This window comes from Chanodichthys erythropterus, chromosome 8, assembly GCF_024489055.1.
Source record: "Chanodichthys erythropterus isolate Z2021 chromosome 8, ASM2448905v1, whole genome shotgun sequence".
In the NCBI taxonomy this organism is placed as follows: Eukaryota; Metazoa; Chordata; class Actinopteri; order Cypriniformes; family Xenocyprididae; genus Chanodichthys; species Chanodichthys erythropterus.
The window spans coordinates 16545867-16569626 of NC_090228.1; the positions used below are offsets into that span (position 1 = coordinate 16545867).

The window sequence follows — 23760 nt, forward strand, 5'->3', positions numbered from 1 at the left end:
AGAGCTAAACATTCATAACACTGACTGACCCTGCTTGAGCACACACAACATATGGCATTTCTCCACTGTCTGTGAAAATGAGCCAGCATAATCATATCTAATGATTTCTATTCATACAACAATAGAAAATGCTCTTGAAACATAGTTTTCAGGGTATACAGCATACAAGTTTATCAAGAAAGAAAATCAAAAGGACAGAGCGTATCGACAAACTAATTAACTTTCAGCTTGAAGCGGCCCTGCCAACATTTTGGACTCAGTTTTATCAGAGCTAGATCAATGCAGATCGATCCAAGCTGGATCTTTCTGCCAGATCTAATTTACTAACAATATAATGTTGGAAGGGTTTGGACCGAGCGGAAAAAAAAACATGGCTGTGTTTGGAACACTAACTTAGAACATATTACAAACTCTTAGAAAAAGAAGAAGAAAAAAGGTTCAGTGGGCTTCTATATAGAACCCCAGGGTTCTCGATTTCAAAGGTTTCATATAAGGAGCAATGTCTTAAATGATTGCATAATACCTTAATGATTAACGGTTATTTCGATAAACAGAAAATTTATACAGAAAATATACTGCTGAAATAGCAAGGGCAGTATGTTAGTATGACACCTGGAATACACCTCAACAGGTGGAAATTCATATGATTAAATATGGTTACCTCAAATCAAACACATACATTTGGTTGCAATGTGGTACTACCTACCATTCTGCAGTACCTGGTATGCGCTGATAGTCAGCTGCTTTAAAATACTACCGTTCCTGTTGTGTGTTAACGTAAGCGCTCTGTGAACAATCATCAAATAGTTCCATTTACAACGTGTTTTTGCAGCGTTGATCTTTGTAACCAATCAGAGACATTTCTGTTGGGCGCATGAATGCAATGCCCAATCAGATGGGTTTAAATCAGAATCCACTCAACACCATACAAACACGCTGAGTTTTTGTTCACGTGTGAATCCTTTCATTATCACAAAAGTATAATCACGATGTCAATAAGAGATTCATTGCACAGCATAGACAGCTTCATTGATTATAATGGGAGTTTTTACAAAGGTAAAGCTTTGTGTACCTTGCATTGAACTGAAGTAATTGACAGCTTCAGTAATTATAATGGCAGTTATCTTTGCTCACTTTCTGTATATATTTTTCAGGCTGCTAAATACATATTGCAAAGTTTCTGGATTGACAACCATATTTAAATGCGCCAAGGAATTCGATCGACAGTGATAACCATAGCAATGGACGGAACAAAACAATCTGATACTGTATGTCAAATTATCTGTGCATTAAGTCTTGAAATGCAAAATAATAGACCTGCCACTTTTTGTAATGTGTTACTTGGTTGTTCATTTTATTTCTAACTTTTCAAATCTGTCATTCAGTGACGTTTTACATATAAATTCACATATTTTTAAAATGATTTACAGATTTTTAACACAGATGGCCGTGTTCGTCCAGCACCACTGAAGGCCATTTTTGACCCATTCAGGAAAAACCCCTGGGTAACATCTCAAAAATGCCTTAAAAGTGATACACGTTTTGAATATTTGGTTGACAATGTGTCATAATACTCGATACTTACTTCTAGAGCTTTGGAGCGGTTGGCAAGAAGATTCTCGATTTCACGTGCAGCTTTTGCCACCAGCTGTTGAGCGTCGTTTTGCTTCACAACATAGTGTCTCTGAAGTTGCAGGAAAATCTGAGAAAGAGGGAGGTTCAATGTTAACTTGCTGTCTAAAAAGCAACTACTTATGAAAAATAGAAAGAAAAGGCAGAAAACTCCTGTAGCCTTGACAGACAGCATAGCATTCATTAAAATTGTACTTGCAAATCTAATTAGTCAAATATAAAAAAGGCTGAGACAGGTAAGCAATGCATAAAAAAACAATAGCAGATTTAATAATCAACCTTTTTGCTAGCTACTGCAATTAAACCAAGACACAGCTATGTAAAAAGAGTAAAGCTGATAAGAATGTATATGAATTATAGAATTTGTTTCCGACTCTCCTAAACCAAACAGGAAATTATTTAGTGGTTAAAAGGTGTCCTGTAAAGCGTCAGTACTTATGAGCAGTTGAGAATACTGGAATAGAATTTAAATAATAAATAAAATTAATAAAAAGTATAATATTAATATATTATATATTAATTAGTTATATTAATATTAACTTCAAGGGCAAAATAAGAATTATCGGATCTTTTCTCTGACTGTTGCCATCAATACTGTGGCAAATAAATAATAAATAAAAAAAAAATAAAAAAAAGGTAATATACTTTGTACTCTGCTTTCCAGAACATCCCATGTAGGTTTTAGGATGCTAGTATCTGATAATTTAGAATATTCATATTTGTTTAGCAGTGAAAATACACCATAAAGGATTGTGATTGGACCTGCACTGGTGTGTACTTTGTGTCCTGTAAAAAACGGCCATGGCCATGTTCCTTAGCTGTTATATATGACAGAACAATATTTGGACCAAAGGAATCATTGGACCTGATAAGATGATCACATGTATCATTGCAAATCACCACCAAGTTTAACAGCAGGCAGCAAGCATTGTGGGTTGATTGATTCTTTGGCTTTCTCCCACTGTAAACCTATCTGAACACATTAAATATTCTTTGCGCATTGGCCTTGGACACAAGCGCTTTCAGAAAGGTAAACCACATGGCATACAGAACAAGGTTTTGATGAGTCTGGGTCACAGAGATGCTGATGTTTTGATTTTTGAAGCTGTATATGGAAAGTTCAGCCAAAATGAAAATTCTGTAATCATTTAGTCACCTTCATGTAATTCTAAACCTGTACGGCTTTTTTTCGCCCACAGAAAGAGAATGTCAGAACTACTGCCCTTGCGACTTGAGCACTGATATCAGCGCATAGCCAGTCCCATTCATTTTCTTCAAAGGGAAATAGATTTTTAATGATAACTTATAAACCTTTAAAGACAGGACCTGTCATGATGTTGTTAATTGATGGTATGTTTAATATATATATATATATATATATATATATATATATATATATATATATACACACACAAACCCGATTCCAAAAAAGTTGGGACACTGTACAAATTGTGAATAAAAAAGGAATGCAATGATGTGGAAGTTTCAAATTTCAATATTTTATTCAGAATACAACATAGATGACATATCAAATGTTTAAACTGAGAAAATTTATCATTTTAAGGGAAAAATTAGTTTTTGATGCAGTATGTGGTTTGGCATTGTCATGTTGGAAAATGCAAGGTCTTCCCTGAAAGAGATGACATCTGGATGGGAGCAGATGTTGTTCTTGAACTTGGATATACCTTTCAGCATTGATGGTGCCTTTCCTGATGTGTAAGCTGCCCATGCCACACGCACTCATGCAACCCCATACCATCAGAGATGCAGGCTTCTCAACTGAGTGCTAATAACAACTTGGGTTGTCCTTGTCCTCTTTAGTCCAGATGACATGGCGTCCCAGTTTTCCAAAAAGAATTTCAAATTTCATTCGTCTGACCACAGAACAGTTTTCCACTTTGCCACAGTCCATTTTAAATGAGCCTTGGCCCAAAGAAAATGCCTGCGCTTCTGGATCATGTTATATCATATACCATATCTCATCAGATATGGCTTCTTTTTTGACCTATAGAGTTTTAGCCGGCAACGGCGAATGGCACGATGGATTTTGTTCCCCGACAATGTTTTTCTGGAAGTATTCCTGAGCCCATGTTGTGATTTCCAGTACAGTAGCATTCCTGTATGTGATACAGTGCCGTCTAAGGACCCGAAGATCACAGGCATCCAGTATGGTTTTCCGGCTTTGACCCTTACGTACAGAGATTGTTCCAGATTCTCTGAATCTTTGGATGACATTATGCACTGAAGATGATGATAACTTCAAACTCTTTGCAATTTTTCTCTGAGAAACTTCTTTCTAATATTGCTCCACTATTTTTCGCCGCAGTATTGGGGGAATTGGTGATCCTCTGCCCATCTTGACTTCTGAGAGACACTGCCACTCTGAGAGGCTCTTTTTATACCCAATCATGTTGCCAATTGACCTAATAAGTTGCAAATTGGTCCTTCAGCTGTTCCTTATATGTACATTTAACTTTTCCGGCCTCTTATTGCTGCCTGTCCCAACTTTTTTGGAATGTGTAGCTCTCATGAAATCCAAAATGAGCTAATATTTGGCATGACATTTCAAAATGTCTCACTTTCAACATTTGATATGTTATCTATATTCTATTGTGAATAAAACATAAGTTTATGACATTTGTAAATTATTGCATTCCTTTTTATTCACAATTTGTACAGTGTCCCAACTTTTTTGGAATCAGGTTTGTATATATATAGAGTTAGTCCAGGAAGATTTGTCTGTAAGGGTCGGTTTAAACGCACAGCTACCTGACAAATATAATTATTTTTACAGTTCCCTCCAGCGTGAGGAAGATCAATTTAGATCATGCTGAAACTGACAGAGTGTGGTCTTACTTCTTTGAGCTTTTGTATGCCGCTCTCAGCATCGATCAACTGCACTAGCTCCTCCTGCATCTGTTCCGCCCATTTGCGGGTCCTGCAAACACAAAGAACCAATCAGATTTAGTTTCTTTTAAACAAAGATCTGTGATGATTAACATACAAGCACATTACCCAGTTCTTCTGTTTACTGGTTGTATTTTTTAGCACAAAAATTAGATAAAATAATAATTGTACATTTAAGCCATTTCATTGCAAAATTGAAATCAAATGAACAATTCAAAATCAACAATTCTTATACAATTCTTATATTTTTATGGAATGTGTTTTTACAGAGTGTTTATTACAAATAATTTATTCTCAAATGAGGAAAAATCAAGTCCCATCCTATATTTTTTTTAAAGTTTGATAAGTCTTTTCTCTTAGATATATGTTACAATAGAGAAGGAAACATTTCAGTTTATGCTAATTTAATGGTAATTGGGTGAGATTAGATACAAATTCTTTCCTTTATATGTGTGTTTGTGTGGGTTTAAATATAGTATCACTGATGTTCTTGAAAGATTTAACGAAGTGTGAAGTGCAGCAAGAAAAGAAGGATAGCAGGTTCCCTTTCGATACGGTTCACTCACATTGCGTCAGTTTTCAGCTGACACTTATGGGGGAAAACTCTTGTTTTCTCCAAATCCTGAAGTCTGATTGGTTCACGTCTATGCAAGTGCAAAGACAAATGGCATTTCAGCCTGCCAAAATGGGTGGGGTTGGCTGCCTATAAAGGCCACAGAAATGCCAGATCTCATCTGAATCTTTCTCTTTCAGCGCGAAGATCTTCTTGCTGCCCCAGAGAAGACTGAAGCTTCTCTACTCACCTCTTCTCGCTGTTGACGAGCCTCACAGTGGATTATATGCTCTGCAAGCAAGCTGACTAAATGGCGCTCTGCAAGCAAGCTGACCGAGTGTTTTCCTCTGCGTCCATCTTGCAAATATGAAAGAGCAAATTTTAGAACAAACTTCTGTGACGTTGTTGCAAATGTCGCACTCTGAATATGGCTCTTGCCTGGGCCACACGTACGCTAAGGCGGTGCTTCTGGATTCCAGCTGCCCGCCCTGCAAGAAGCTGAACCTGGCCTCACTTTTCAGCAATCATGCCACTTCTACTTCTCCTTCCCCTTCCCCTCTCGAGCTGAGGCAAAAGAAGAAACGAAGCTGCCCAGCTGAGCAGTGAAGCAGAAGTAAGCCCACATCTGCCCAGTGCCCGCGTGCCTCGATCTCCCCTCACTTTGAAGAGTCCTCTGTGTTCTTCACCCGCGAAGATCAATGCGCCTCAACGCTCCTCTACGGATCTGAGGAAGAACTGGACTCAATGTCTCTGGCCTCCTCTAACTATGAAGAGTGGGCGAACTCCAGTGATGACTCTGTCCCTTTGCCGCCTAAGCAGAGTGATGATGCACGGCTTCATGTGGACTCACTAAACGTCTCGGCTAAACTTCTAAAGATCTCTGCTTGGACTGGTCAGCCCCAGAAGAGCCTGCCCTCAGCTGACTCAAAGAATGATTCCTGCAGCCGGGGCGCCACCAGCGCCCAGCCCCATTCTCCTAGAGGTCCATCAAGAACTCACTAAGACGTGGCGCGCCCCCTACTTAGCACACGTCCAATCTTCTTCTTCGTCCGCTCTCTCCTCGGTTGATGGTGCCGGAAAAAAAGGGCTCCACGAAGCTCCCCCCAGTGCTGTCGCTGCACCCACGGCTATCGACTAAAGCCTCACATCGGCACCTCTATGCCTTCCCTCCTGTAGTCCTGCTCCCGCAGGTCAGCAGTCAGATACGAGACCATGTGCTGTTCTTCTAGTGGCATCATGCTGGCAGAACCAGCATGGTTCCCAGAATTAGTCCTTCTCTCCCAAGCAGGAGGGACAATATGGCACACTCAACCAAAGTTGTGGGACCTGAACCTCTTCTTATACAGCTGGTCTAGGGGCCCTCAGTTGAGCGCCCCCTAGCTATTGGCTCGCAGAGCAGCTTCTGTTCTGCGCTGTAGCATGGTGCTATGGGATTAAGTTCCCCATTAGCTTCAGCTGAAAACTGAAGCAATGCGAGTGAACTGTATCGAAAGGGAAAGTTTAAGGTTACTCACATAGCCCTGGTTACGTGAGTAAACTTAAACGTTAGCATGTTCAGGGATATTCAGCTGGACCAGGGAAAAACCTGATGTAACTGATAAACTTTTATATGTAGGAATAATTCACACACACACAAAAAAATGGAAATTGTCATAACTTACATAATTTTACCTCCATGAAACTTGTGCACTATTTGAAACGTCCAACTTCACATTCCAAAAATTGAGGAACATTAAATTTAAATTTGTAATTTAAACAGTTATTCACTGAAAATTATGTACCTCTAAAATCTCATTTGCACTTGCGGATATTCAAACTTGTGATCTAAATGACAAAAGTAGCATTGGTTCTCATTGTGTCTCATAACCAATTGTGAAGCACCAAATTTACGTATGCAGATAAGTATGTAAATAAGATTTGAGAGCTAAGGTGATTTTCAGTGAGTAACAACTTTTTGTCTTTTTCTCATCCAAAACGAATGTACTCATTCAAATGACTTTTCATAATATTTTTATTAGAGGCAAAAAATGGCAAAACTAATATGGCAATTGAACTATGGCAAAACTGATGCCATAGTTAGCGTAGCATACAGTAGTGTTTACAGTGCCTCCGGAGCTGATACTTCCTGGTTATGGTAAGGGGCATTACTTGTCTGACACACACTCTAAGCAGTAAACCAATCACAACAGACTGTGGCTGGTTGACCAATCAGAGCAGACTGTGCTTTTTGGAAAGCAGGTTTCAATAAAACCAAAACTCAAACAGAGCATTTAGATAGAGGGTAAAAACAGTTGCTGCAACAATGTAAATTAACAGAAAAATTTAGCTTTTGACCATTAAATTATATAAGCGTATTCCAATAGACCCCATAAACAAAATTCTGAACTTGTAAATGAGCATAATAGGACCCCTTTAACAAAGACAGATGAAGGGGGCTTCATATAAAATCACTGATTATATTTTTAACCCCGCCTACAGTCTCAGATTAGCTGACCTGCTGACCAGCCACCTGCTGTTTTAAATACTCAACATAAATCTAAAAGTGTTGAGCAGACAGCAAGCATGGAGCCTCCATCTAAGGGCACTATAGCTATCAGAGCCCTATAAAGCAACGCAGAACGAATGCAGTAGGAGTAGAGTGAGAGAAAAAGAGGTGTGAAGGTTGGAATATGGGTGTCGTGTAAGTGAATCCATATCAAGGTTCATATCCTGTCAGCACCACTATGAATCTCATAGGTGTGACTCAAAGCCACAGCAGCAGAGCGCGTTGAATGAATGTGAGATGTCCCGCAGCATAAAACAGACATCACCTCACACACAAAACAAGGGCAGCAGAAAATTCCCTCTTGCTGGAGGGTGATGAGTTTGGCTGGTTCTAGTGGGAACATTTTCTTATTGAAAAAACAGTGTAATATGAGAGGAGATACCACATGTGGAGCAGCAGTATATTTAGCCATGAGAGCCAACCACCAGAGGCCTCAGCTTCAGGCAAGACTGGTATGAGCATATTTATGTCATATGAAGATATCAAAGAATAGCACTGCCTGGATAGATGTCACTCACACCTCTATTGGGTTCATATATAGACTACCAGTCACATGTTACTGAATTTATGCTTATGATCTTTATTAAAAAATAAATAAATAAATAAAAAACACACAATTTACTGGCTTATGCTTTAAAAAAAAATGTACATAAATCATCATCATTCACAATTTTCCGTTATTTTAGTTTAGTTAGTAAGTTAGGACTTTGTTTTTACAATAAAATCTAGAAATGTGTACTAGTAATTTTACTATTTATTAAGCATTAAAGGTTTCTTTTAAAACAAGAGTGCAGACTGAATGACAGAAAGAAGAAACATTATTAAGAAATATTGTTTTTATCTAAATAAATAACAATGTAGATACATGTGAAAGTGGATTTATTTTATAAATTGTATATTCATTATAATTAATTATTAAAAATAAAATAATAATATAACAAATAATTTAAAAAATCAATTATATGATTAATTATACATTTATTTCAATTAAAAAGTTTGAATAATGAATAAATGATAAATAACAACAAAAATATAATAATTTGCAGCTAAATTATTACCTATAATATCTCCCAAAAACATCAAAAAAGGTACCTTAACAGTTTTTTACTACTGTACTAAAATGCTCTTCTGTCGATTTATTGCACAAAATAAGAAGAGGTCAAACCCTAACAAGCCTTACGCCAAATCAATTCCTCTCTCCAGATGAATCATTGCAACTAATCATTGTTATGGATCACGAGTGCCTGAATATGGCTCATTCAACAACGCGAGAAGACGGGAAAAGGCTGCCAGCCAGTTTAGTTTAGCTGATGAAATTCAATCTTTTTATGAAATTACAACAGTATGATCATAACCACCAGAATAGCCATAAAAAAAAGACAGAGCACATACATGCTAAGTATAGTGCTAAGACTTGGGGGGGAAATGGATGTGGTGAAGAAAAAAGGGACGGAAACTTGGAGCAGTGAATGGAAAATTGAGATAAGATCCCCTTTGGTCCCTCCCCCTCTAAGTCCTCTTGAGAGGGAAGTGGGGGGCAGGGGCGACCCAGCGAGCTGTAAAACATTACGTACTGTAAATAGTTTATGGAAACACTTTGACTCATTTAAGAATCCAAACTTTATTTCCTTGTGAAATTGCGTACTCACAGTCAGCTCAAGATATATTTGTAAATTATATTAGGAAACAGATTTTAAAAAACAGCTGCTGTGATCTCTGCTCAGCGGGAACTTACTTAAGTAGGGAAAAGAGAAAGAGGAAATAATTGTGTGAATTCTTCTCAACTGGCACGTTATACTGACTTTTTTTGTTTGTTTAATGAGTTTTGAGCATATTTAGGCCATAACAAGCTTTAACACAACGGTCAGAATATATTTTTATATTATATATACCATTCAAAAAATTAGAGTTGGTAAGATGTTTTTGAAAGGTGTCTCATATACTCACCAAGTCTCATTTAATTTATCAAAAATACAGTAACATGCATATTATTAATACATATTATTACAATTTAAAAGATATGGGGAAAATAAGGCTTGAACAACTAGTTCTGGATGTCTGTCAACTGAAAGTACTGTACGCATAGACTGTACCAAATAAAACAGAAGCTTTCTCTTGCCCTCTTTCTCTATTTTAGCTAAACTGCCTGAGGAAGTCAGGGCTGCTTCTGTGTTCAAAGCCACATTAGACCTACATTTCCTCAATATTTTAGAAACATATGACTTTATGTGATGGTAATATAAACATTTAGAGCACTAAATGGTGACAAAACAATTGTTCCCTGTAAAAATAGCATTAACAGGTCTGACCTTTACAGAGCGCTGCAACTAAAAACTGTGAACCAATTTAGAGTAAAAATAGTTTAACAGCAAAGCCAGGAAAGAACGAACATTGTTCCATTTTATGCCACAATGTCATCGCTTGACCAGCTGTCTGGAACCATGTGGGTTGTTAAAATCTGAGCCAAATGGCCTCCTGATGGACCCCTCAAGCATCAAATTTGTTACAACTTAAGGTCACAGATCAGGGGTCAGAGCAACAGGTGCTGTTAGTTCAAAGCACAGAATAAACATTATCAGATGGGACAAAAATACAGGCACATTTAGTGACAAAAGGCAATCACAGCGAATTGCACATTGCGGACAAATATGCAAAGTAAACATCCTCGATGAGATAAGACACATGAACAACCAATAGTCAGGTCAACAACACATACTGTATCCATCCAATCAGAATAAGTGACACATCAAGCAACCTTAAAATAGAGTACATGAGTCAGGTTTACAGCGCTGGATCTTGACCTCGGGCTACAGTTCCCCTCCCTCCTACAAAAACACACATGGACAAACACACACACACACACACATACACACACACACATTGGGTTACCATGTTTTATGGGGACTTTCCATAGACATAATGATTTTTATACTGTATAATTTATCTCCTAATCCTAAACTTACCCATCACATAAAACTTTCCACATTTAAAAAAAAAAAAAAAAAAAATCACTTAGTATGATTTCTAAGCTGTTTTCTTCATGGGGACCAAAAAAATGTCCCCACAAGGACAAGTATTTTGGACATTGCCATCTGTGAGGAGACATTTTGTCCCCATAATGTGGGGTACACCTGAACCACACATACACACACAATTCATCTTCACATCACAGATGTAGTCAAATGTGCCATTAAATAATACTAATGAATCACTTTTCAAATTGAGAAATAAATTACAGTTTTTTTTCAGTTGCTAACAAGCATTGTTCAATACCGAAACCACATTTTCAAAACTCTACACACAGTCAGCGAAACAGAAGTCAATGCAGACCAAACTGTGAACCATTTTTCATTGCTTTCAGACAAAATGCATTCAGTGAGCACACTATTCAAAATTCAGGAACTCTTTTCCCATTTGTACTCCACAACATGCAAAATGTGAATGAAATGTGTTTTCTGAATGAGAATTGTTGCCAGTGTTATGTTGGTCTGAGTGAGTTCTGTAGGTGAGATTAACCGTTTGGCCAACATTCATGTTGGTAATGCAGACTGAGTGAAGAGTTGAAAATGTGGTTTCGGTATTGAACAATGCTTGTTAGCAACTGAAAAAAAACTGCAATAAAGTATCTACAATGCTACTTGATTAGCAATTGGATAAAGAAAAGCAATTGGCTACTGCTTTTTTATACAAATTAAAAATATGGTTCATAAATTATTTTATTGTTACATTTTATTATTTTTATTTGTTAATTATTACTATATTAAACTACATTTTAAATGATTTTAACTCTTTTAACAGCATTTCATTTTTAAGTTGCCAGCCAGCGCCAGCATTTTTGATCATAATCACAAATCATGAATGTATCAAAAGCATATATTTTGCCGCAGAATATTTTGTTGTATGACTATGTGAAATAAGAAATTGTGTTTTTGTCAAAGACTTTTTCAGCATCAGATTCAGAATGATGATCAAATCCATCTATGTTTTGATCGAGTCCATCAACACCCCCAAAGCTTGCATAGTCATAAAACTCTCCGTGCTGTTGAATATTTGTTGATCACGTTAGCTTATTAACAACTTCAACAAAGTGTAAACAATGGTGGGGAAAGAGTTAAATATGTATTTTTGTGTCAGTGTAAAATGTGATTTATTTGCTTATTTGTAATGAATAACTGAATGAATAAAATTGTTGATAATTGATTCTTTTTTTATACTCTTAAGGTGATGATACATGGTGATGATACAACATCCCTTGGCAAAATTGCCCAGCAACATTGCTCAAAATGTTGCCCTTTAGGGTTTGGGGGGAGGGAGGGTCCATGCTGTTACAGTGTATGTATTTTTTTTGTTTGTTTTTTTGCTTTGATTTAGCATTCTTGTTTTGAAAGTAGAAACACCTGAGATCTTCATGAATGCAGATATGTCATTATTCACCTCTGCTACAGTACAAACATTGACTCTGAGGTACCGTTTATACCTGATATTAAGATGCATTTTGTCCAATCGGATCACAAATGGCTGACACTATAAATACAGGTGTAAACGGGATCTAAAACGTTTTGTGCTTATCCAATATCCACATTCGACCACTTCCAGAGGTAGTCAAAAACAACTTTTTTAATAGTGTAAATGCTCATGTGGTCGAATGCGTTCAAACAGTCACAAAACACTGCTCACCGCCTACTGATTGTTATGGGATCACTAATCACTGACACATGATTGTTATGGGATGTGTTGTGAGAAAGCACACTTTTGGTGTGCTTTCTCACAACACATCCCAACGCAGCTAAGTTTGGTATTCAAACTTAGCTGTGTTGCACCTAAACTCACAGATTACGATCGAAACGCAGTTGTCACCATCATCATTTTCATTCGCTTACTGTCCCGCTCGTTTAAAAGCTGCATATCAAGGATTCGTTTATTCATTAGTATTTGTGTGGCAAACTTGGCGATCCCTTAAAAGTGATGTAGAGTGTGATGAAATAAGCGTCTCAGTGAAATTCAAACACAAGTGGTCACAAGAGACGCATTTGAAATGCATGTTAATACCAGGTGGAAACAGTAATGTGTCTCGGCTGATCACTTTTAATCAGATCACCGAAAACGCATCTTAATACCAGGAGCAAACAGGGCCTGTGTTGCTATGGGGATCTACAGGTGTCAAAACAGACCAAACAAACAAGTTTCTATACAGTCTTCACACCACAAACAGATGCTGCTGGGACCTGATGAAAACACCTTCAACACAGCTGACAACAAACTACAGGTGTGTCCAATATGTCAGTGACTAAAACGGAGCCTAATTCACACAATCGCAGAGCTGTTCCATCTCTTAAAAATGGAGCATGCAACCCAGCAAGCAATCGCCGTCATTTCACCGTCCCAGTTAACAATAGAACCGAAATAACCATGAATTTAGTTACATGTCGTTTTTGCCAAAATAATTTGTTAGATATGATATTCCATAATGTAAGCAAAGTCAACAGTGATTATTAAATTTTAATTTTTTTGTTTTAGCCTGTGCGTCAGGGCTGTTTTTGACAGATATTAAATGCAAAATTGCTTGCTGGGAACATATGCACTGCATAGGAGTGAAACTGAAAGGAGCAAAAGGCTAAAAAAAAGTCCATGGTTTTCATCAGGCATACGTATAACTGACCTTAATAAATTAATTGCTCCTATAATCTCTGCTTATCTGTCAAACCTATTCAATCAGATGTCACCCAGTGTTTTAATACATTCTGCCAGTATTTAAGTACAGCACATAGCAATAGTGTAGGATTTAATTATGTTTCTGTGGAACAACTAGTAGTAAACCTGACACAAGAGAGCAGAAATAAACAAGCCACCTCCCTCTGCTGTTTTTCTCTCACTTCATCGGTTTAGCGCTTTCTCAGCTCCATTTCTGCCACTCTCACTCTCCTGTCTGTCAGTATCTATCTTGCTCTCTCTGAGGGTGATATTTGTAAATGGAAAAACAAGGCAGATGACTATATAGTACACTGTTATTTGGTGAGAGGACAATGATCAGAAGACAAGCTTTACTGTCGAGTTGAGTTCTTTTTAGATATATATTAAAATGTATAAAGAGACATACAAAATGACCCATTTAAAGAGTGAAGGATAACATTTTAATTTTATGATTTCTGAATTGAATGGGGAAAAAAAATTATTAAATAACCAGGTACTAAAAATAACAAAGAGAGCAAGTGCAAATAAGCTGTTGCAGTTCTTTCTTAGAATTTTTTTTTTTTTCTCTGCCTAAATGTCAGTGGCAGAGATTCTTGAACAGAAGATGTTTGATTCAATCACACTTAGTACAAGATCTGTAAATCATGTTCTGTCTAGGCATGAGATATGTGTGAAAGGAGAGAGAGGTAAACCCTCTGTCACTGAAAAATTGCAGTGACAAAAGAGAATAATTTTGTTTTTTCAGAATTTTATAAAATTTAATTAACGCTGCATATGAATATTTCATATTAACTCATTCATTACCAGCAACTGATCGGAGCAGGACTATTTTTGGACTGTGCAAAATGCATATTAGGAACTTACATTAATCTGAGGTGACCCAGTATGTGTTGTATTTGCATGCTCTGTTAACCAGCAATGACACCCAAGATAAAAGAAGAATGTTCAGTGGGGCGCTGTGACCCACCTGCAACCCAAATTCTGTTTTCCCACTATATTCAGCACAGTATCATCAGTACAACTAACGCAGCTCGCGCTCTACTGTGCCAAGGTGGGAGGGGCAAGAGCCAGACAAAGTCGCAGTGACATTGTGCACGACCAGGGATGTTCTTCTAATACAGAATGTTGTATTATTAGAAACTGTTGAAACGGAGCCAGCCCGCATGGTTGTGCTTTCAGGCACTCGTTTTATGCACAAAAAGAGATATGTTTGAGTTAAAGGGCAAGGGAGAGTTCACCAACAACCCTTCACTGAAACTCAAAAAGGAGATATCCAGTATGTCAAAAGCTGCTGTTTTCCAAAGAAAGCGGATGATTACACTGCCAAGCTCCATAAAAAAAAGAAAACAAGTATCATAAAATTGGTCCATATGACCCATGCACTGTATTCCAATAGATTTGTGTAAGGAAAAGACAGAGAATTAAGCTTCCATTTCATGGAAAAGAGCCGCTCGGCATTCTTTTGAAAGCAGATAATAAGGGCTCAGGAACAACATGAGGGTAATTACATGATGACAAAACTATACCTTTAAAAGCATAGTTTACCCCAAAATTAAAATTCTTTCATCATCTTCAAAACCTGAGAATGTTGATCAATGTTTGTAAAACCTTAAAATAAATCTGTTCATCATATAAAATGATTGTGTCTTTTTAAGAAGACTTTGATAAAACGGTTTGATGGATTAATTTTACAATGTTTTTATGAACTTTCTGAAGCTTGAATCTTTTGGTAAAATAGATTTTTAAATAGAAGGACAGAAATCTCTCTGGTTTCATTAATTTCATTTGTGTTTCAAAAATGAATGAAAGTCTCATGGGTTTGGAACGACACCTGTGTAACTGATCACAGAATTTTCATTTTTCGATTAACCTTTAAAGTCAGACTATGTGGATTTTCCAACAAAGCAAAGAGGAAGGAATAAATGAAACCATAATAAAATATTTTCCAAATGCAGTCAAACCAAAAATTTTTCAGACGTTTTTGATATTTTTCATATATTTTTACTAGTGGGTGCAGGACACTATAGTTCATTTATGTAAGAGAGGACAGCAAAATAAAGTAAACTGTGACATATTATTCCCAAAAAGTATTCATACAGTGGACTAGCAGTAAAACTGATACAAATTTGGAACCAAAAATTATTCAGACACTTTGACCTGACCATGTTTTGCTTAAGTGTTATCTGACATAATTAAGATTATTTATTTCTGACACAGTTTAACTCTGAGACCTTGTAATATTTTATTACCATTTTTTTAAACTTTAGTGAACAAACTGTATCAATGAATGAAATGTTCAATGTGTCTGAATAAATTTTGGTTTGACTGAATATATTTTGGGGAGGATGTAATATTTTGTCTATGCTTGTGTTGTAGAGCTCATATAATCTGCATCTTTCTCCCCCAGGACTGAGCTTCCCTTAGGTGCTGATATTGAAATTTCTGATTAAAACTGATTTATGTCAGAATGAATTGCAAAATGTGAGGCTGAAATCCAAATCTGCTCCTTGTGCATCCTGAGTGCGGCGCAGGAGTGCGTATGCGTGTCAGTGAGTCCATCAAGGAGAGTGTAGGGTTTCTTTACACATTAGTAATCTCCTCTGGCAACCGTGGCTGTCTCTACAAATATATCTCTCCTCCTTTCTGTCCCTCTTGTTCTCCTTCCTTCACTCATTGTCAGGACATCTGTCTGTCTCACAATAGCGCATGTCTTAGAAACAGACATCACATGTATGTTGAGTCCAGGGAATCTTGAAGTTAAATGCAAGTTAACATACAGTATTATATTCTAACCTAAACTGAACTAACCTTAATCCTAAACAGTAACAATGTCAACACTGTTACTCCTCATTCAGCAACAAACTTTATAAAATGGTTAGTTCATGTCCTTGATTCTGATTGGTCAGTAGCTGTGTTTTATTCACGCTTCACCCAACGGTTCTGTGTATCACATCACCCATAGCAACCACTCTTAGCAACGTAAAGAGTATGTTCTCAATTGATATTGTTCATTGAGACATACTTTATTATGTAGAAGATTATTGTGAGAGAGAGATTGAGTGGACGAGTTTATTACCTGCTTTCAGATATATGTCTGATGTATTATCTTGTCCTTTTAACAGTTAAGGGGTTTTCCCGTGACTGACAGCGCTAGTCAAAGCATTTGTCAGTTGCGTCTTGCTCCGTGTTCACAACAGTTCAGTCTTTTCAATGTAAAAGTCTTCGCTACTGACCAACACACTCATAAAGACAGTTTTTGCCGCCATCTAATGGCATAATAATGTAACTTCTGTTGCTGTTCACGGTCAGGGACTACTTTTTCCAGCGGAAGGAATGCTTTTAGTGAAAGTTTACTTCATGAAAGTTGCATTGATACATATTTTTGGCTTTAATATTTGTATTGTGTGGTAACCGCTTTATAAAAGCAATAAGGTACTCGAGGCTAGTGCTGTATCGTGAATAAGTCATGGCCGAAGGGCTTCGCGTCGTGCCTAACAACGGCCTTCAGCCGTGACTTATTCATGATACAGCACAGCTTCTCATACCTTATTGATTACATATCAACCTGACAGCCAGAAAATGCTTTTGGGAATTCCTTATGACCATTTCGGCTCATTTTATTAATTTGCTACCCTTTTGACTTTAATTCTTTTTTGAGCAATTCTCATCCTAAATATAACTTTTTTCTCTCCAACCACTTTATCTCTCTAATTGCTAAATACGCACCCATGCATGCACACACACACACACACACACACACACACACACACACACACAGGGATTGCATGTTTTATGGGGACTTTCCAGACATAATTATTTTTATACCATACAAACTGTATAATCTATCCCAGGGGTACTCAAGTTCAGAGGCCAAGAGGGTTTATAACTTTTTATAACAAATTATAACTTGGATCGTAAGACTTTTATTTAGGCCTACTAAAGACAATATTTGTAGTTTTACTGTTTATTTACTAAAAGTGCAATTTATTATCTAGCTAAGTCTTAATAGTATGGTGTCCTTTTTAAACTGTCACTGATAAATGGCATTTAAAAAAAGGATTAATAGCTTATCTTGCTGTATTCTTAATGTACAAATGCATAAAGAAAAACAAGAACTGATGAAAAGAAATCCTTATTCATTTGAAATGTCTGCATTGTTTTCACAAGAAATTTAAGGTCTGGCTATTGTTCACTGGCTGATGAGAGTTTGTCCGTAAAACGAAAACATTGCACTTTTTTATAGTCTTTTTATACTCCATTACACCTTTTAAACACTTTTTATAGCACCTATTTATACTCAGAGAATAAATGTTTTATTATTTGTATTATTATTATTACCTACCTTTTAATTTGGTCAGAATCCAAAAATCTTTTTTTTTTCTTTTTTTTAATGTTCAATCACAATCTCATGAATTATCTAACTATAACCAACATTGTAAACATGATAAATAAAATAAGGCCTATTCTCCGTGAGCTCAATGATGTGATGACAGATCTGTAATGGGAGCGCTCTCTGCTTGCTTTCTGTTTATAACACATTGACATTAAGAATAAAAGGTTTGTTTTTCATGATGCTCGGCAACTTACACTGCAAAGTATGAGGAATGTCAACTGCATTTCATCATGGAAAAATAAGGTTACTTTGTTTTTTACTTGCGCGCAGAGTCTCGAGCCTTTGATGGCGTTCACGAACACAAAGTGCTCGACACATGTGCACTAGAGACATTCATGCATGTCTAGTCTTTTTCGCTCAAGTAGTTACAATAAAATGTCTTTGTACTTGTTTAAAATAGAGTTGCTGGTATCTTTTAATTCCCTCAAACGAGCGCTCTTTAACACGGTCATCTATTGTGTTTTTTGTTACTCTTTTTCTGTCTTCTCCGTTTCTTTTCAGACTGAAACAACAGCCCGTTTCAGTGCTGACACCTAGTGGACAAACTAAATTAGTGCAAAAACTATTCAATGCACGCGTGCAAAGTGCCTTCAGTTTATATTGTTCTTTGCGGTTAGAAAAACTGTGCTGCGCGCGTACACTATACGCGTTCTCTGCTGATTATTACAGCGTCACGCGCACTGTACGCCTACCCTTGTGTACGTGTAAAAAAACAAAGTAATATTCACGCTAATTTTGAACGCAAATTATAATAAAAATACATTATATGTAGCATGATGCGGGGCACAAATTTAATGCTGACGGGCCGCCTGTTGAGTACCCCTGATCTATCCCCTACCCCTAAACCTACCCATCACAGAAAACCTTCGCATTTTTACATTTTAAAAGAACATCACTTAATATGGTTTATAAGCTGTTTTCCTTATGGGAACCAAAAATGTCCCCACAAGGACAAGGATTTTGGATATTGCCATCTTTGTGCATTTTGTCCACATAACAGGGTATACCTGAACCACACACACACACACAAACACATTTGTTTTTGTGAATTGTGAGGACATTCCATAGGCGTAATGGTTTTTATACAGTACAAACCGTATTTTCTATCCCCCTACACTACCCCTACTCCTAAACCTACCCATCACAGGAAACTGTGCACACTTTTACTTTCTCAAAAAAAAAAAAAAAAACACAAAAAAAATTTGTATTATTTATAAGCCTTTTGAAAAATGGGGACATGGGGTAATGTCCTTATAAGTCACACTCTACTTGTTATTTGTATGTCTTACCCATGTCATTATACAAATTTGTGTCCTGATATGTCACAAAAAAACACGCACACACACACACATTCTTATACATCTTTGTGAGGACATTCATTGACACAATGACAACACAACTAAGTGCCTAACCCTAACCCAAACCCAAACCATTACCCTAAACCTACCCTTAACCAGTTATAACCTTATCACTAAAACCAAGTCTTGACCCTCAAACAGGCCTTTAAAGGGCTCTCAGAAAGTGAGGACTGGCCAAAATGCCCTCACTTTACCCTCTTTGTCCTCACTCTGATGGGTTAAAACAAAAATATATATAAATATAGTTGTACAACCACACAACCCCACTCCCCCCCCCTATGTTTCAAGAAATGTCCTCATATTTCATGTGTAATACCCATGTCATTATACAAATTTGTGTCCTCATTAATCAAAATACATGCGTGCACACACACACACACACACACACACACAGACACACACAGCTAATATACCTGGAGAAAACTATAGTCGCTGCTGATTCTTATACTAATAATTTAATTAATGTTTTTCAATATATACTAGTGTTAAAAATGTGTTCAAATGTATTTGATCGAAAATAGAAATGTAATTTATTCCATTTGTGACTGAAAAGATGAATTTTCAGCATCATTAGTCATTAATCATCATCTTCAGTGTCACATGATGCTTCAGAAATCATTGTAATATGCCAAAGAAACATTTTGGTGCTCAACTTAGAAACATTTCTTATTATTAGGAAATTCTTAATATTTTGAGATAAATGTGATACTTTTTTTTAGGATTCTTTGATTAGTAAAACATTCAAAAGAACAGCATTTGTTTGTAATAAATGCTTACATTTTGGCAAAAAATCAAGTCTTTACACTTGTAATCAATTTAATGCATCGTTGCTAAATAAAACTATTAATTTCTTTAAAAAAAAAATTGAAAAAAAAAATAATAAAATCTAACTGACCTCAAACTGCAGGGTATATATAAAATAAACCTTGATATTTCTGATGCAATAGGCCTACTAATGAGCTGCAGGACATCAATACACAATCGTACTGCCTGTTTTTAAAGCCACAAGCTCTCACAAAAAGCCTGAAAAACCACTGATCAGTTATTTAGAGTACCTATGGATTCACTCATCAGCACACAAGAGGAAGGATTCTGGGATATGAGCCCACAGACAAGTTTCCATTAACACTCAAACAGCATGCACACTAACTGTAAATGCATATGCATTTCTGGCATACTCCACAACTGTCTGGCATTCTCCACCTGTGGAGTTCAGCACTGTACAATATTAGGAGTGGAAAGCAGATGTGCTTCTTCTACAGAAGGAGGTGAGCATTCAACCAGCTGTAAGCAATCCACAAAGTTTCCAGTTAGCTTGTTGGGGAAGCCAGAGAAGTTTGGGGTGGAAAAACAAAAAAGTCCTCCATGTGGTCTAATGTCTGAGGGTTGAACAAAGAACTTTAAGCCATTTACAACGCTTTCTTTAAAACATCAAACATTATTTAATAGATTCAACATCATTTTGTGGTACCACTGAAATCTTCCAAAACCCTACAATTATGAGAGTCAAATGACCAAGAAAACAAAATTAAACTTAGTATATTATATGTGGGCATGGGAACGGGAAGACTGCCACTGTGTGGGTTTACTTTAGCTGTCCTCTGGGGACAAATTTGTCCAAACCTGTCTAAATCTGTCAAAACTCCCTTTGGACACATCCAGTGACGTCCTCAACTATAAAAATGAACATAACATAACATAACATAACATAACATAACATAACATAACATAACATAACATAACATAACATAACATAAAACACATGAGATTAAATCACAATGTTTAATTACATATATAAGTAAATGTATTTGTGTGGAAATACATTTTAAAAAACATGTCAACTCCAGTGTGCACAAGAATATCAAATTGATACAGGGAGAGATTCTGGTCCACTGCCATTCACTCTGAATCTGACTCAGCTTTAACTTTGCCCGAGTGTTTGAGTGATAAAAATAGCTCCCAGCTGTTTTCAAAGTGCTCAGCAAATACCTACAAAAAGACTCCCTGCTGAACTAAGGTGTTAAAAAACTGACCACAGACACATAAGCACAGCACAAGAACATAATATACTAGCAAAACCTTTCTTTCTTGGAAGATCTAAAACTCTGGAGCCATAGTTCAAAGTTAAACCCACGCCGTAAAGACTATGAGCTGGCTGATTTCCAAAGGGCAAATAATGCTCATTCTACGCTCTGGAATAAGGCTAGTAATGGGAAAGGCCTATGTATTGAACTGCTTAAGCATGAAATTTGATTATGCTTGTAGTCAAAGTGCAACATGGCAAGGACACTAACGCAAATGTTGTAGATGTACGATTCAAAACTGAGGAGACGCTAACTGATCTAGCAGTATCATCCCAGAGGCCATGAAACATGAGACTCCAGGTCCAAAAAAACAGGGAGCATCACTCAAGCTTGATGGACACAGAATTCACCACATGAGCTGGGAAACACCCCAAAATGTCTTGAAACAAAGACCACACAGTTAATGGATATTAATACATAATGCTGAACAAGTAATGCATCTCAATTAAGTTTTTCTATTATGATATGCTTCAGTTTCCTAAGTCAAACAAACAACCATAGCATAGAGTTGCTCTTTTTATTTCTTTTTTTTATTTTCTAAGTTCAAATAGGCCTACACAAAGAAAATGGTTTTGCACAGTCCCAATCGCCCTCTTCCCAGCATACACATGGGGCATGAATAAGGTTGTATTTTTTGACCATTTGCCAGTTTGAACTGCACAGTTATTTGTGATTTTGTCAGTAACATTTTGTCCTCTACTTAAAATGATCAGTTTTTTATAAGCACTTTGCTCTCCATGAACACAACCAATAAAAAGTTTGGGGTAATGACAATTATTTTTTTATTTAAAAAAAAAGGATGCACTGAATCGATCAAAAGTGATATTAAAGACATTCGCAATGTCACAAAAGACTTCTACTTCAAATAAATGCTGTTCTTCTTAACTTTCTATTTAACAAAGAATCTTGAAAAAAATTATCATAATTATCATTTTAGCAAAAATATTAATTGTTACAACTGTTCTGAACATTGATAATAATAAGAAATGTTGGTAACACTTTACAATAAGGTTTATTTGTTTAACATTAGTTAACATTAACATTAGTTAATGTGTTAACTAACATGAACTAACCATGAGAAATACGTTTGTTATTGTATTTGTTAATCTTTGTTAATGTCAGTTAATAAAAATCCACTTGTTCATAGTTTGTGCATGTATTTCACACTGCTTTAACTAATGTTAACAAATACAACTCTCTATTTTAACAATGTATTAATAAATGTTGAAATTAACATTAACAAAGATTAAACAATGCTTATTGTAAAGTTTGAAATATATATATTAAAATACAAATTTATTCTAAATTGTAATAAATAATACTGTAAAGATATCTCACAATATTGCATTTTTTTCTGTATTTTTAAATCAAATAAATGTAGTCTTGGTGAGCATAAAAGACTTCTTTCAAAAACGTTAAAAAATCTCACCAACACCAAACTTTTGAACAGTAGTGTACATTGAACAGTATGCCAATTTTTAAGTTATTGGATGCATGAAAATATCAAGTAGATGAATATAAAATAACCATGCAAACGGTTTACTTAAAGGCACAATATGTAAGATGTTTTGGATTAAAATATCCAAAAACCACTAGAACAATGTTATAAGTTTTGTTGTCTTGTGTACTTACATTATCCCAAATGTTTCCAAGAATATTTAAATCCAGAGAAATAAGCAACTTTAACCATGACACGGACCATGACCGTGTGTCACCTATCAATGACAACAAACCCAAGTTACCCTCGGTTTCCGGTTTTATTTTGTAGGAACCATGATGGAAACACCAAAGACACTTTAATAATATCATGTTTTTATTAAACAGGTGAGCACCTGTTTGGATACATTCATTGACAGAAAACTAATAATGTTATAAAGCTCAACACAGTAAATCTTATTGTTAAATCTTGTTTTCTCTATTTACCACAAGTACCATGTTTTACCATGACTAATATCGATCTAGCTTACTACAGTGTGCAACAAGTGTCTCATAGTAGCCGCAGAGCGAAGGCACAGAGTAGCATTATAACAACTTTCAATACACAAATGTATCTAATATGATAAAACAGCGCTACATTACCCCACAAACACATGACCAGAAGAAGCGGAAGTGGTCATCTATGGCATAATAAAAGCTCCACTGCTCTCGAGCCGTGTGTCGCACTGGACTCCCGTTAGCAATCACTCAGCTCCAATGGCTCTACAGTAATGTTAATAAATCTTAATACATTAACTCATCCATGAATATGACTTCTGCCTGAGTCCCGTCAGATTCTTTTCCACCGGCTATAGACTTGAAGACAACACCTCCCATGATTCCACAAAATCAAGGCATCATCAAGCTACACGTTTGTTTTGAATAGGCGACCTCTAGCGGCGAAAAATTACGCATTGTGCCTTTAAGTACTATGAAGACAGCTAAAAGTCTGTTTATTAACATAAAAGGCACAAACGTTGAAATAATAAGAGGAGGACAGGTCCTAAACCCTCACAGAAGTAAAGATGACATTTCATAACATCCGAATAATGGCAAAAGTGCACAGATGTGCTAACTGCTTTGTGCTTCTTTCAAGAAGCATTCATGGGTGGAACGGGTGA

At 36.4% G+C, this 23760-nt stretch overlaps 1 protein-coding gene across 2 annotated transcripts in view; it reads right to left on the bottom strand.

Moving 5' to 3' along the window:
• cacna2d1a (calcium channel, voltage-dependent, alpha 2/delta subunit 1a) overlaps positions 1-23760 on the bottom strand; it is a 95369-nt gene that overhangs the window by 69164 nt on the left and 2445 nt on the right. For both annotated transcript variants that reach the window (XR_010895715.1, XM_067392062.1), the window contains exons 2-3: positions 4489-4570; positions 1586-1702 (exon numbers count right to left, since the gene is read on the bottom strand). Coding sequence is in view for 1 of the 2 variants with exons in the window: in XM_067392062.1 (XP_067248163.1) it covers positions 1586-1702; positions 4489-4570 (199 nt within the window). In the remaining variant the exon portion in view is untranslated. The remainder of the gene's footprint in view (positions 1-1585; positions 1703-4488; positions 4571-23760) is intronic.